Here is a 16,506-nt window from a genome sequence, read left to right on the forward strand (position 1 = left end):
ATGGCTTTATAAACTGTGCTAAATGTGTATTGCTCTTTCAGCATGATCTTGCTGAGCAGATAGCAGACCTTAGAATATCATTCTGTCTGCCGTTGTCATATGTCAGTCAGATACAGAGACAATTCATCCTACAGATCCCCAATGATACAGTTTGAATCTGTGTCAGATTATGGCAGTTCCAATGGCAAAGGCTCTGCATCATCCTGCTAACCGGATAGGAGGCCCACAGAGCAGCATCATTGACATGATCCAGCCCCACAGAGTGACAACACTGACATGATCCAGCCCCACAGAGTGACAACACTGACATGATCCAGGCCCACAGAGCAGAATCACTGGCATGACCCAGCCCCATAGAGCAGTATGATTGACATGACCCATTCCCACAGAGTGACATCACTGACATGATCCAGCCCCACAGTGACATCACTGACATGACTCAGCCCCACAGAGCAGCATCATTGACATGACCCAGCCCCACAGAGTGACATCACTGACCTGACCTAGCCCCACAGAGCAGCATCACTGACATGACCCAGCTCCACAGTGCAGCATCATTGACATGACCCAGCTCCACATAGCAGCATCATTGACATGACCCAGCCCCATACATTGACATCACTGACATGACCCAGCCCCACAGAGCAGCATCACTGACATGACCAAGCCCCACAGATCAGCATCACTGACATGACCCAGCCCCACAGAGTGACATCACTGACATGACCCAGGTCCACAGAGCAGCATCACTGACATGACCCAACTCCACAGAGTGACATCACTGACATGACCCAGCCCCACAGAGTGACATCACTGACATATCCCAGCTCCACAGGAGCCCTGAAAGACAGACACGGTTGAAATCCCCCTCGACACCCTACAATGACACTGTCAGAAGAAACAAAATGCCAGCACCCCAATCACATTAGGTTATCACAAGGTTATCACTTGTCATGACTGACCTTCTCACAACCAATTTGCAACATTGTGACAATGTCATGTGCTGATGGGGCATAACCCCCAAAAAGGGAACTATCCTAAGAAGTTGAAAGCCTTCTTCACCAAAGCATTTTGAGAAGGGGCGATGAGAGAGGATGTGAGGAATCGAGAGCTATAAAGATTTTCTGGTGCAACAAAATCTCTTCAAGGAAGTGCTTTCATCTCGACCAGGAAGCTAGGAACACAGGCTTTAGTTTAACGCATCAACCTCACCCATAGGACAAAATTCCACTTCAGAAGGGGCTTTGTCTGGTTTTTACACCAACCTTTAGCAGCTTGACCACAGCGATAAAATGGGTGGAGATTTATCTGTCCTTTCTGTCCTCCTGAGTCATACACTCTCTTAATCTTGGGCTGCGTGACTTTCCCCTGAACTGCCGTAGCATTCTCATGGTGCTGAAGGGAGGACAGGATAACATGCTCGTATAGAGAGAAATATGTCTGGAGAAATGAGGCAATGGAGAAAAAGTATGGAGAGTGCTCTCCATAGCAGAGGGCCATTACAGTGCTATATTAATATCCATGTATATTATCTCTATCATCTGGACCTGCCATGTGTTTTTGATTCATGATATCGTGCTCTGTCATTGGTTGCATGTGATTTTGCTGTGCATGTTTGGTGGGTTGGCTTGTTTCTGGATTCCGCGTGTATAGCTTATGAGTACGCCAATGGCTTTAAGGTGTGTGTGTTTGTGTGTGTGTGTGTGTGTGTGTGTGGTCTCGTGAGTGCATGAGTGTGTTTCCTGTGTGGGAGTTCTTTTGATTGTGAGTGTGTGAGTTAAACAGATACAGGCCTTCTTTGCCAGTTGCCTCAGGTTGAGTTTTTCACCTTCCTCTCTTTCATCTGCAGCCAAAACACCTGCCAGGTGCGATGTCTTAAATAGCTTATGTATGCACTAGCACACTCCGCCTCTGCCAGCCCACAGATAAGAACACAGTCCGATACATACGTACAAGCACACATCATTCTGCCTTGGTCTCTCTCTCTGTCTCTCTCTCTGTCTCTCTCTCTCTCTCTCTCTCTCTGTCTCTCTCCCTCTCCAATTCCGTATTCTCTATGATTCTGCTTCATCCCTTGTGAGTTAGCTATGTTTTTTAAGCAGTCAATACCCCATACCCTCCCCTGCCCGTTTGAAAAAAGTTCCACCTCAGATCAAAACACTGGGAAATCAGAGTTTTGCCTCCTCAGCACGACTCCCCGGCTGGCGATCTTTGAAGGAGCCTCGCCCTCTCCCTGTGTTCATAGAAGACCCAGTTTCCCCAAACAACAAGACATGCAGCTTAATAGCAATCTATTCAGAGACAGAGGTTGGAGGAAGAACATGGCGGTTTGGTTGGTTACGTAAGAGAATTAGAGAGTTTGAGGCTTGAAGCCTCTTTGACCTTCTTTCTGACGCACACAAATACATACACTTGGGGTTTCCAGATGCTTTGATTTGGGCTGTCATTATGTTGCTGCACGTTGTCCACCTCCTCCTGTCTGTTTGGTGACGATATTCGGGTTTTTAAATAGAACGTCCCGCTGCGCTCTTTGATGCAGTGCTGTTTGTGTTAATGAACAGCGCTCCCCAAAGAGACACAACAGTGTTCCTCGTCTCCTCAGTATTGATTGAGCTTGCTGTGTCTGGCCCCTGTTGGGTTTTACAGTAGAGCACTTAGCCTACATGTGGCGCACCCATAGTAAGGTAACCTAGTACAAAATAATTCCTACTCTTTAGTATTTTTCAGGCATGTTTCTTGAAGATACATGGAAGTGTAGGAAGGAAAGAGTGAAGGAAGGAAGGAGGGAGGGAGGGAACTGAGTCATGACCACTTTCATGTGCTGAGTGCGGGGGTGCTAACTGCCAGGCCACCACAGGGCACAAAATGATGTATTGTCTGATCTATTTTTCCTAGAAATGCTGTCCAGCACGTATTTCGTTTTGTAATGATTTGATTGATTGCCCTAACCCTAGCATATTCCACTGTTTTTGTTCACTTTACAGCAATGCACTTTTTCGGACTCAATTGGCAACTTCAAGAAACGGAAAACAAACCAGCGGTTGAGAACGGAGGGGGGAAGGCTTTGCCCACTCAACCAAGCATAGTGACAGTACTCTCAGTTGACTATGGTAAGAACCTTAGCCCTTTACCCACTTGTTATATCTGTAGATTACATTTGGGGAAGGAACACATATTTTTGATTAAGTTTCTAGCCTTTAATTGCACTGGATGCTTGTTTGTTTGTCCATTTTGCTTTGTGAATGTTATGTGTATGGCTCAGCACAAAAACGGTCCCAGACTGGAGCCTATCCTATACTGTAGGTACCTTTTGAATTGTGAACGACAGAGTCCAAACAGCTTTAACACATTCAGCCTTTACCAGTAGGTGTCTGTCATTTTGTATGCAATGTCTGCCACATGCATGCCACCTTTCTTCACCTTTACAAAAAAAGGCCACTGATTTAATTTAAATCTCTTAAGGATTGGACCATTTTTTTCAATGTTTTGCCTAAAATTACATACCCAAATCGAACTGCCTGTAGCTCAGGATATGAATATTCTTGATACCATTTGAAAGGAAACACTTTGAAGTTTGTAGAAATGTGTAACACATAATATAACACATTCGATCTGGTAAAAGATAATACAAACAAAAAAACATATGTTTTCAAATATTATTTTTTTCATCATCTTTGAAAGGCAAGAGAAAGGCCATAATATAATATTGCAGTTTTGGAACCATTTAGATCTTGGCCACTAGATGGCAGCAGTGTGTGTGCAAAGTCCCATATTGATCCAGCGATCCATTGCAATACTGTACAGTATTTTGTAATAATGTGTCTTTATTTCAACCAAACAAAAACTCTGGAGGTCCATTGTAAGAAAGATATTTATCCTAAGTGGTTTTTGAAATAAATATCAGGCAAAAATGCTCTAAATGCGTTTCATGTGAGAATGACTCATGCTCAAGTGTTTTTTTGTTGCTTGATAACCTTTTAAAATCATCACTTCCTTGTCCTGTTGTTTTGTTACTGTACCAGGTAATGAATCAGCTAGTACATTTAGATCCTAGACATTTAGCAGTGAATCACAAGTACCACACAAAAGATAGGGAAATCAATGTCGAAGAACAAGAAGGCACACTCATTAAGCTCCCAATTCACCGCTTTATTGACTACGATTCGATCTGAAACTGATCTTCGTCAGGTCAAAACAATATATAATAATCAATGGTGAAACAATCTGTTCCAGTCTCATGATGGAGCAATCAGCTGAGGTCTATTTGAGTGGGAATAAAGAAGTTTCTATCATCAACTGTGCCAGGAAATAGAAATACCTGGAACTACTGAAGCTGTCTGGTATTTCCATGTTTGACTGACCTAATGAGCAAGACTCATATCTATAAGGGCCCGGGATACACACTGGGCCAGGGATATAGACTGGGAGTCATGTGTCTGCATAATTTTATTTAAATTAAGGTAATATTGAGAAATATTATTTTGTTGAAAATGGAATCAATGCAGATGAAAACTGTATACAGCTGTGGTGAGCTTGACTTCACAAAATGTCCATCTAGCTTTATCTCAGTGTTCTCTCTTTCTCCCTTCCAGGCAGGACTGGTGCGGTCCATCAGGAGAACAACTCCATTGACACCGGGCAAGTGGAAGTGGGCCGAAGGGTAGGTCAGGGAATACCGCCTGGGGTGTTCTGGCGCTCTCGGCTGGCTATGGAGCAGCCACGTTTCCTCAAGTTCAACATCTCTGTTCAGAAGAATGCACTGGTTGGGGCCTACGGAAGGAAGGGTCTCCCACCATCTCACACACAGGTAAATGGTACATTAGTTGGGTAGGGTGTATGGCAATTGCTCGGCTTCCAGCCTCGGACTGCAAGGCACTACAGAGGGTAGTGCATACGGCCCAGTACATCATTGGGGCAAAGCTTCCTGCCATCCGGGACCTCTATACCAGGCGGTGTCAGACGATGGCCCCAGAAATTGTCAAAGACTCCAGCCACCCTAGTCATACACTCTTCTCTCTGTTACAGCAGCGCAAGCGGTACCAGAGTGCCAAGTCTAGGTCTAAAAGGCTTAACAGCTTCTACCCCCAAGCCCTAACACTCCTGAACAGCTAATCAAAGGGCTACCCAGACCCCTCGTTTGTGCTATGCATAGTCACTTTAACTCTACCTACATATACATATTACCTCAATTACCCCCGCACATTGACTCTTTACCGGTATCCCCTGTATATAGCCTCGCTATTGTTATTTTACTGCTACTGTTTAATTATTTGTTACTTACATTTTTTATTTTCTATTTTTTTTACTTATCAATCAACTTAATTTTCTAACAGGGTTGACCGTAACAGGTTTGATGGTTTCATCTTAAATCAGCCATACATTGAGACAGGTGGAATGTAAGCTTGTTGTGTGCAACACAGTGTCAATTGAATGCAAGCTTCACCAAACAAATGTCACTGTTAAAACATTTCTAGCCATGTTATGCATGACCCGCTCAGTTTTCCACCACAAAACGCCATAAAAATGGCCAAAAAGAGTAGAACCACCTGCTTTTACAGCATGATTGGACTATTAGATAGATGTTAAATCTGTCTTTTGAAAAAACTAAATGTTTAAGGGAATAGCTTTACCATATTATTATGAGAGTTCAGTTCACGTAACTGGGTTGACCTTAAAATGAGACAGATGTAAATCAATCACTAATCACACACACAAAAAAATAATCTTCAGAAATTACTTTAAAAAAATAACTAGGTCAATGATGGTGAGAACTTTGGTGGTAAGTGGGTTAAAATCTTCCTAGAAGTGACAGGGGGACATGTCAAAATGCTGAATTTTGGCACTTTAGCAAGCCTTAAAAAATATTGATTGAATTTTCCATGTGGTCTATATTGAAGGGCACTTAATGTAATATTACAGGCTTTTAAAATTCAATATTGGTGCACATTTTATATCTAGAATATCAAAGGGACACAAAAGGCACTATTTTTGTGGAATGACCTGGCTATTTTCCACTTCACCTTAGAGAGAAATCTTTCAACTTCACCTTCTTGACATTCTCTGACTTGACTTGAAGAAGAGCCTCTTTCGCGTGCCGGAAATTGGGCCACTATCGAATGGGGAAAAAAAAGAAATACAAATGACAACAGGAAAGAAGGGATTACTCTTCTAAGGTAAAAGAAAAAAGGAACCCACCTAAATCAAATACAACAAACAGAGAAGCCTCCTTTTATGTCCAAGGCAATTGCTGCGCTGGCCTGCTCAAGACTGTCAATGCCTAGACACAAAGTCAACCGCCACTGCCTTAGAAACGGTCCGTTAATTTGCCAGGGCGATAAATCGATGCGTTTACTTAACTTAGCATGAAAGACCCCAATGAGACCCCAATGAGAGATATTGACCGTTGGTTACATTCACAGCTTGAGGAGAGGAACAACTTTAAAGTGCGTCACCAATCGCTCAAAATAAAATAATACAACTACATGTGTTCGTAAGTGTCTTACTCTGCATGATTCATCAATTGTCTTAAACTATGTTTTGTGAAGAAATGATCAACACTAGTTTGAATTCCCAGGTGTAGCTAATAATTATTTGTGGTTCATCAGCTGGCCTGGCTCGGCTTGGCCTCTTGTTCATTATTATTTGCTCCTATTGTTAGATTGAGATAAGCCTTTGCCAAGCAATCAAGATGTACACACTGGCCTGGGAGTAAAGGAATGGTTGGGTTCTGGACTTTTATTACTTGGTCCCCTGGCCACCAACACATAAAAAACTGCCTACATCCACAGGTCAATCAATATCTCTTCTCTGCTCCTCTCAAAAGGGTTTAAACCACTGAGTGTTGACTTCTCTCACCCTAACTTTAATGCTTTATTTCCTATCCATACTGAGTCAGTTGGAGGGATGCTTGATGTCGTGTCCCCTGTAGGTCCTATTTCCGATACTAAATCCTTTTTTAATGTGCCCTTTTCTACTTTCAACTCCCTGTGTTGTGTTCGTTTGTGTGAATTAAACACTGTTAGCATGCAGAATGAAAAGGATCAGTCTCCTGGAAAACTCAAATTTACTTTGACTCAATTAAATTGTGGCTAGCTCCTTTAATGTCAAATTAGAAAAAAATGTAAACAGAGATTTTCCCTCTATGCACCTGGAACTACAGAATGTCACCGTTATTGTAAATGTTTATACATTTACATAAATGTATATGTCACACATCATATGTCATGAAGTGACCCATTACGTAGTCCCAACTGACCTCTGCTTGACCTTTCTTCAGTATGACTTTGTGGAGCTGCTGGATGGCAGCAGGCTCATCGCCAAAGAGAGGTGGGCTCCCACGGCGCAGGAGACCAGGGGGCGGATGGAGCGCCAGGTCAGCCTCCACCAAGCTGGCTTCATCCAGTTTCTGGACTCTGGGGTGTGGCATCTGGCTTTCTACAATGATGGGAAAAGCCTGGAGACAGTATCATACAACACCATCATCCTGGGTAAGCATAACATGGAAATAATGTAGAAAATTGATGTAGAAATGGATGAGGTGAATATTTTCAATTATATTGAATTGCTGGAAAAGGCACTTGGAGAACGTTTACCACAACTAAGAGAATAACTGGGTAGTTGACAGGCCAGATCAACATATACATTAATCAATAATTTAAACTGGATCTACAGACTATATAATGCAAGCAAAATGTGTTGTTGGGCTTTTGGCTTAATGAATTGTGTTATGCACATTTTATGTCTCTACATTGCAGGAATATCACTATCCCTTAGGCTTTTCATTATTGTGCGTGCTCAGGAATTGTACTGTGGGAAAACAGAAAACATGCTAAGTTAATGTTTTGCATTAGGGAATTCAATCGATAGATTTCTAAAGATATGAAGTTATCGAAATCCAAGGTCAAAGTTGCCCGGATGTGTTGAAACTGACAGCCCAGTAGTGTACATCCAATGCAAGTCTTCAAAAGCAATAAAAACGAAAAAGTTTGCCCACTTAACACAATCGAAAGGAGCTCCCAGCCTAGGGGGAGTGCCCATTATGAGCGCTGGTCTGTTGAATGAACACAAGACGTGTCAGTGGGATATGTCAGATTAACTTCAACTCAGAGAGAGGATTTACAAAGATTGATCCCGTTGCTTGTGTGGGCATGATCAGTCATGAGATTTTCATGCGGAGAAAGAAATGTCAAAGAACTAGAAATGCACTGTGAAATGTAAAATGTTTGTGATGGGTTGCATTTGTGATGGGCAAGACGGCATGGGAGTTGTCAGGCTACAGCAGATGAGAGGTACACACATACCAACATAGAGTACACTGTACATTCATGCAATAAGCCAGTGTTTCCCAACCGTGGTCCTCCAGTACCCCCAACAGTACACCTTTTATTGTAACCCTGGACAAGCACACCTGATTCAACTTCTCAACTAATCATCAAGCCTCAATGAGGTGTGTTTGTCCAGGGCTACAACAAAAACGTGTACTGTTGGGGGTACTCGAGGACCAGGGTTGGGAAACACTGCAATAAGAGAATGTGGCTGTGTGGAAATGTAAGATGGAATAGTATGTGACATCATAGTAGTGATATGAAATCCAATCAAATGTGTTGGATATTGTGTTGATATTGATCATGTGTTGATATTGATAATGTGTTGATATTGCTATTGTGTTGATATTGATAATGTGTTGATATTGATAATGGGTTGATATTGCTATTGTGTTGATATTGATAATGGGTTGATATTGCTATTGTGCTGACATTGATAATGTGTTGATATTGATATTGTGGGGATATTGATATTGATAATGTGTTCACATGGATAATGTATTGATATTGATACTGATCATGTGTTGAAATTAATTGTGTGTCGATATTGATCATGTGTTGTTGATGTGTTGATATGGATAATGTGTAGACATTAATATTGTGTTGATATCAATATTTTGTTGATGTTGATATTGATATTGGATGATGTAATGAAATGATATATGCAGCGATGAAAATATTTTTATTTTTTATTTTTTTATTTGTTTCAATATTGAACAGAACTGGAATTGGTCAAACTCTCAGTTTAAAACATCTACAAAATGATCCTCTTTCCCTAAAAGCTTGATGGTCATTACTTTTTTTTTTACATGAAATGGGAGGTTAACTTGGCCCCAGACAATCAATCTGAGATTGATTTAAGTTTCAGTCATGGGATTTTTGCTTGAACCGTGTATGTGTGGTTGGCACATTTTAGAGGTGTGATATCTTAATCTTGTGCAAGAACATCTGACTGAAAAAATTATGAACTCGCATGCCATGCCAGTAACCAGGTTTCTATCCAACCATTTCATACAGATGAATTACCTGACGCTGCTAAAAACAGGAAATGTCAGTACAATTTCTTAAATGTCCACAGACAATTTGTTCGCTAGAAATGGTGGGATCTTTTTGTGTCTGTAAAATGAATTATGTGAGAGAACTGGTGGTGGAAACGCATTTATGTGCAAATAGTGATATAATTGGAAAGGGAAATGAAAGGGGGGATACCTAGTATGAATGCATTTAACACAACCCCTCTGAATCAGAGAGGTGCGAGGGGTTGCCGTCATCAGTGCCCGGTTAACCATCATATTGAAGTATATTTGGAGTTACGCAATTATATGTTGGGTGGTCCTCCCACTACGACTCGGGAGACCATGCTGTATATTAGGCTACAAATTAAATAAATTATGATGAACTTCACAGGGTAGAGAAAGTGCACAGTGATGAGCGTGATGCTACTTCCAATAAATATCGAGGGTCTTATTCTTTTTGTCCCAACAGAGTCGGTTATGGAGTGCTCACACAACTGTTATGGGAATGGAGAGTGTGTGTCCAGCTCCTGCCATTGTTTCCCAGGGTTCATTGGGCCGTACTGTTCAAGAGGTATCTTTTTCCCAACTCCTCATCTATCTATTGATATCGCAACCTATACATGAGCAAGCTTCAATGGACAAATATTGGCTATATTTTCAGAATTAATTACCATGTGCATGTGATATTTGTTCTTAGTTTAGGGTTAGGTTTAAGCTAAATGTCAAGGTTAGGTTTAGGTTAGGGTTAGGGTTAGGGTTAGACTAATGGTCAGGGTTAGCACTAAAATTTAAAGTGCATACTTAAATTCACGCAGGACATTGGATAAGACAGGAGAAATACTCCAGTAATAACAGACTGACCCTAGCCCCCCGACACAAACTACTGCAGTATAAATACTGGAGGCTGAGACAGGAGGGGTCGGGAGACACCATGGCCCCATCTGACAATACCCCTGGACAGGGCCAAACAGGCAGGATATAACCCCACCCACTTTGCCAAAGCACAGCCCCCACACCACTAGAGGAATATCTTCAACCACCAACTTACCATCCTGCGACAAGGTCGAGTATAGCTCACAAAGGGGGTGGGGGGGGAGGGGGGGGGGGGGACGACACCCCGGACAGGAAGATCACGTCAGTGACTCAACCAACTTAAGTTACGCACCCCTCCTAGGGACGGCATGGAAGAGCACCAGTAAGCCAGTGACTCAGCCCCTGTAATAGAGTTAGAGGCAGAGAATCCCAGTGTAGAGAGGGGAACCGGCCAGGCAGACACAGCAAGGGCGGTTAGTTGCTCCAGTGCCTTTCCGTTCACCTTCACACTCCTGGGCCAGACTACACTCAATCATAGGACCTACTGAAGAGCTGAGCCTTCAATAAATACTTAAAGGTTGAGACTGAGTCTGCGTCTCTCACATGAGTAGGCAGACCATTCCATAAAAATGGAGCTCTATAGGAGAAAGCCCTGCCTCCAGCTGTTTGCTTAGAAATTCTAGGGACAGTAAGGAGGCATGCATCTTCTGACCGTAGCGTAAGTGTAGGTATGTATGGCAGGACCAAATCGGAAAGATCGGTAGGAGCAAGCCCATGTAATGCTTTGTAGTTTAGCAGTAAAACCTTGAAATCAGCCCTTGCATTAACAGGAAGACAGTGTAGAGAGGCTTAGCACTGTAGTAATATGATCAATTTTTTTGGTTCTAGTCAAGATTCTAGCAGCAGTGTTTAGCACTAACTGAAGTTTATTTAGTGCTTTATCTGGGTAGCCAGAAAGTAAAGCATTGTAGTAGTCTAACCAAGAAATGACAAAAGCATGGATTAATTTTTCTGCATCATTTTTGGAGAGAAAGTTTCTGATTTTTGCAATGTTACGTAGATGGAAAAAAGCTGTCCTTGAAACAGTCTTGATATGTTCGGCAAAAGAGAGATCAGGGTCCAGAGTAACTAATATGCTTTATATACTATTGAGTAACATTGTTTCTTCCCACAACAGCTGCCTGTCCTGTCCTATGCAGTGGCAATGGCCAGTACACCAGGGGGCGCTGTCAGTGCTACAGTGGATGGAAGGGCACAGAGTGTGACGTGCCTACTACCCAGTGTGTAGACCCCCAATGTGGAGGCCATGGGATTTGTGTGATGGGCAACTGTGTGTGTAATGCCGGCCACAAGGGAAGCAACTGTCACCAAGGTACACCACAACAATATGTATTGTCACCGTTCGATTTCCCAGCCTGTCGGCGATGTATACAGTACTTATACAACTTAAACAATAGCTCTTTTCAACTTCACCAAGCAAATAATTCCTTTTGTTCGTCCATCAATACTCTGCATGCATTAACTCCCTCCAACCATTTAGCCACCACAGGTATGGATTGGAATTGATTCTGAATTGTCCATCCAATGTGATTGCTTCAGTGCGCTCCCGAACAAGAACCCTGTGAGATTCAATATCTCTCAGTCTGGGTCTATTTCTCATTGTTATCGAAAATACTTCTCGCTATCCCCTCTACCTCTTCTCCCCCTGTTCAGTCAGTTTAACTTCATTGATCCCAATTCAGACAGAGGCAATTCACTTGTCAGATTTACATCTGCAGATCAGTGACCCAATGTGTAAAATCGTATTGAGTTGAGGGAGTAATTAAATAAAACTGTTGCACTCATTGTGAAGTGAATTAAGAGAGAAAGTACATAAATGCTATTGTGGAATTATGCAGGAACGGTTGGACAATGTTGTCAGTGGACTCAAACTGGACATTTGTTTCTTGTTTGATGATGGTACAAGGTATTGCCTTACAGTCCCTTCAGAAAATATTCACACCCCTTGTGTTGTGTTACAGCCTGAATTTAAAAGTTATTACATTTAGATGTCCTTTGTCACTGGCTGACACACAATACCCCATATTGTCAAAGTGGAATGATATTTTTAGAAATATTTACAAATTAATAAAAAATGTAAGGCTGAAATGTCTTCAGTCAATAAGTATTCAACCCCCTTATTATGGCAAGCCTAAATAAGTTCAAGAGTAAACAACAACCTAATCTCTATACCCCACATATACAATTACATGTAAGGTCCCTCAGTCAAGCAGTGAATTTCAAATACAGATTCAACCACAAAGACAAGGGATGTTTTCCAGTACCTCACAAAGAAGATAATCTATTGGTAGATTGGTAAAAATAAAATAAAAAGCAGACATTGAATATCCCTTTGAGCATGGTGAAGTTATTAATTACACTTTGGATGGTATATCCATACACCCAGTCACCAAAGGATACAGGTGTCCCTCCTAACTCAGTTGCCGGAGAGGAAGGAAACCGCTCAGGGATGGTGACTTTAAAACAGTTACAGAGTGTAATGGCTGTGATAGGAGAAAACTGAGGATGGATCAACAACATTGTACAGTAGTTACTCCACAATACTAACCTAAATGACAGAGTGAAAAGAAAGAAGCCTGTACAGAACACAAATATTTCAAAACATGCATCCTGTTTGAAATATGGCACTAAAGTAAAACTTCAAACAAACTGGAAAAGAAATTAACTTTATGTTCTGAGTAGAAAGCGTTATGTTTTTGGGGGATAAATCGAACCCATTACTGAGTTCTATTGTTCATATGTTCAAGCATAGTGGTGGCTGGATCATGTTATGAGTATGCTTGTCATCAGCAACAACTAGGGAGTTTTTGGGGGATAAAAAAAACAGTATACAGCTAAGCACAGGCAAAATCCTCGAGGAGAACCTGGTATAGTCTGCTTTCAAACAGACACTGGGAGACAAATTTACCTTTCAGCAGGACAATACCCTAAAACACAAGGCTATATCTACCCCTGAGTTGCTTGTCAAGATGATATTGAATGTTCCTGAGTGGCCGAGTTACAGTTTTGACTGAAAGCGGCTTGAAAATCTATGGCAAGACTTGAATGTGGCTGTCTAGCAATGATCAACAACCAACTTGACAGACCATGCAAAACTTGTACATGCTGACCAAACGTGCCATCGTGCGTATGTTGATTTTGTTCCCCACACCAGAAGCGATCAGAACAGGTAGGTTGAAATATCAAAACAAACCAATTATATTCATTTGGGGACAGGTCAAAAAGCATTCAACATTTATGGCAATTTAGTTAGCTAGCTTGCTTTTGCTAGCTAATTTGTCCTGGTATATAAACATTGGGTTGTTGTTTTACCTGAAATGCACAAGGTCCTCAACTCTGACAATTAATCCACAGATAAAACGGTAAACCGAATTAGTTTCTCATCATCTCTCCTCCTTCTTTTTCTTCTTTGGACTTTAAATGACGGTTGGCAACAAACTTTACAGTGCATTACTACAACCGACTGGAGTGTGGATGTCAGTTCATCTTTCCCACGTGGGTATATGCTCCTAAAAACCAATGAGGAGATTTGAGAGGCAGGATTTGCAGCATGTTGAGTGTCACAAATTGAACCAACTTCTATTTTATCGCCTTGCCACGCAGACCCTTACTGTGGCGCGCGAGCAGTGTGGGTGCAATGATTGAATAACATGTACATTTAGTACATTAGTACATTACTAGTACATTTATTTTGCGACACGAGAGGTGTGGTCAGCATGGGGCGGCAGGGTAGCCTAGTGGTTATAGCGTTGGACTAGTAACCGGAAGGTTGCCCCTGAACAGGCAGTTAACCCACTGTTCCTAGGCCGTCATTGAAAATAAGAATTTGTTCTTAAAACTTCTTGCGACTCTCAAACCCGGATCCGGGAGCGTAATCATCGCCTCAAATAATTAGCATAATGCAGCGGACATAAATACCCCTAGAAAGTCTTCCTATTCATGAAAATCACAAATGAAATATATTGAGACACAGCTTAGCCTTTTGTTAATCACAATGTCATCTCCGATTTTCAAAATATGCTTTACAGCCAACGCTAGACAAGCATTTGTGTAAGTTTATCATAGCCTAGCATAGCATTATGCTCTGCTAGCAGCAGGCAACATTTTCACGAAAATAAGAGAAGCAATCAAATTAAATAATTTACCTTTGAAGAACTTCGGATGTTTTCACTCAGGAGACTCCCAGTTAGATAGCAAATGTTCCTTTTTTCCCAAAATATTATTTTTGTAGGCGAAATAGCTCCCGTTTGTTCTTCACGTTTGGCTGAGAAATCGACTGGAAAATGCGGTCACTACAACGCCAAACTTTTTTCCAAATTAGCTCCATAATATCGACAGAAACATGGCAAATGTTGTTTAGAATCAATCCTCAAGGTATTTTTCACATATCTATTCGATAATATATCCGTCGGGACAATTGCTTTCTCATTCGAAGCGATTGGAAAAATGGCTACTTCTGTACTTTACGCAAGATTTTCTGCGGGAGCCATCATGTGACCACTTGCTCAATGTGGTCCCTTACGGCTATTCTGCAACATAAATGCGTAAAAAGACGTCACAATGATGTAGACACCTTGGGGAATACGTAGAAAGCGTAAGCTCATTCGTAGCCCATTTACAACCATATAAGGAGTCATTGGCATGCAGCGCTTTCAAAAAATGGGGCACTTCCTGATTGGATTTTTATCTGGGTTTCGCCTGTAACATCAGTTCTGTTGCACTCAAAGACAATATCTTTGCAGTTTTGGAAACGTCAGAGTGTTTTCTATCCAAAGCTGTCAATTATATGCATAGTCGAGCATCTTGTCGTGACAAAATATCCCGTTTAAAACGGGAACGTTTTTTTATCCAAAATTGAAAATACTGCCCCCTAGTCACAAAAGTAACTGACTTGCCTAGTTAAATAAAGGTCAAAATTAAAATAAATAAAAAATGTTAGAGACTCACAGCTGTCATCGCTGCCAAAGGTGCTTCTACAAAGTATTGACCCAGAGGTGTGAATACTAATGTAAATGAGATATTTCTGTATTTAAGTTTCAATAAATGTGCTTACATTTTTTTAAATATATGTTTTCACTTTGTCATTATGGGGTATTGTGTGTAGATAGGTGGACATTATTTTGGGGCTGTAACACAACTACAGATGGAATAAGCCAATGGGTATGAATATTTTTTTAAGGCACTATGATTAGAACCAAATTATTCTCAATGAGTCGCTGAGATCAATATACTTGTATGTGTTTGCTAAAAGGCTGTACTAGTAATAAGCTTGCTATGGAGCATGTTCATATGTTTAGTTGTTTATTTCATGATTAAGTCATCCCATATACAGTAGTTGAACCATCTCCTTTCCTTTCTCTTGTTTTCCTAGCGGACTGTCTGGATCCAACCTGCTCGGGCCACGGAGCCTGCCACCACAGTGAATGCCACTGTAACCCGGGCTGGGGCGGAATCGGCTGTGAGATCCTGAAGAGCACGTGTCCTGAACAGTGCTCCAGCCACGGAACCTTCCACACCGAGACAGGCACCTGTGTCTGTGAGGCTAACTGGACAGGCTCCGACTGCTCTTTAGGTCAGACAACACTAACTTTTTATTTCGGGTTTAGCTGTCTGGCTTTGTGTTGTGTGTGAGGAGACTCCTCCAGTGAGGAAAAGGATGATGGTCCTCATTAATATGAGGAACATGTTAGACAATTAGTTTGTTTTCTTGTAGGTACTTTGCCAGTTTGAGGGCTGTGCTTTGGTTTTAGTAATCGGTTCATTTGTTTAAAAGACCAGGTGATTCATACTCAATGTCCTTCTCTAGAATGGGTTTTATTTAGTTTAGTCTAATCGCAGTGCCAAATTAGTACCTGCATCTGCAGTTCACAGTTGGAGACCCAAATTGAGTAGCGTCACATTGGAACCTACTGGGTTTTTAACTATCTGGAGCTAAGATTGATTAAGCCGCACATTTACTTGATTGTGCGATTGAAATCTGAGGGGTTTTGCGTAAGAGGGTGTACTGTAAGTCTGAAATGATGGATGAGATGAAAACCTAGACTGCTGGCAGGAAAGAATAATGGGAATTTAGGGGACCAGGGAGTTTGTCTCAATTATTCTAATATTTTTCACTTTCAGACAACATCCAAAGTAAGGCCATTTGTTATTCTATAAAATACTTTTGAAATTCAGGACAGAGTCCCTCTTTCCTGCCATGAAACATCCAATGCCGGTCGATGTTAAAAATTCTACATTGAAGGGAGTGAGGTTAGCTTACTTAAGCAACCGTCCAAACTTGTATTTGCCCACCT

The 16,506-nt window shown here is 41.5% G+C and overlaps 1 protein-coding gene across 3 annotated transcripts in view; it reads left to right on the forward strand.

The window, feature by feature from the left end:
- si:dkey-237h12.3 (teneurin-3) overlaps nt 1-16,506 on the forward strand; it is a 165,036-nt gene that overhangs the window by 88,146 nt on the left and 60,384 nt on the right. For all 3 annotated transcript variants that reach the window (XM_036943050.1, XM_036943051.1, XM_036943052.1), the window contains exons 6-11: nt 2,985-3,110; nt 4,593-4,807; nt 7,277-7,487; nt 9,810-9,911; nt 11,331-11,525; nt 15,585-15,785. In XM_036943050.1, the coding sequence (XP_036798945.1) occupies nt 2,985-3,110; nt 4,593-4,807; nt 7,277-7,487; nt 9,810-9,911; nt 11,331-11,525; nt 15,585-15,785 (1,050 nt within the window). The remainder of the gene's footprint in view (nt 1-2,984; nt 3,111-4,592; nt 4,808-7,276; nt 7,488-9,809; nt 9,912-11,330; nt 11,526-15,584; nt 15,786-16,506) is intronic.

Source organism: Oncorhynchus mykiss, chromosome 14 (assembly GCF_013265735.2).
Source record: "Oncorhynchus mykiss isolate Arlee chromosome 14, USDA_OmykA_1.1, whole genome shotgun sequence".
Classification (NCBI taxonomy): domain Eukaryota; kingdom Metazoa; phylum Chordata; class Actinopteri; order Salmoniformes; family Salmonidae; genus Oncorhynchus; species Oncorhynchus mykiss.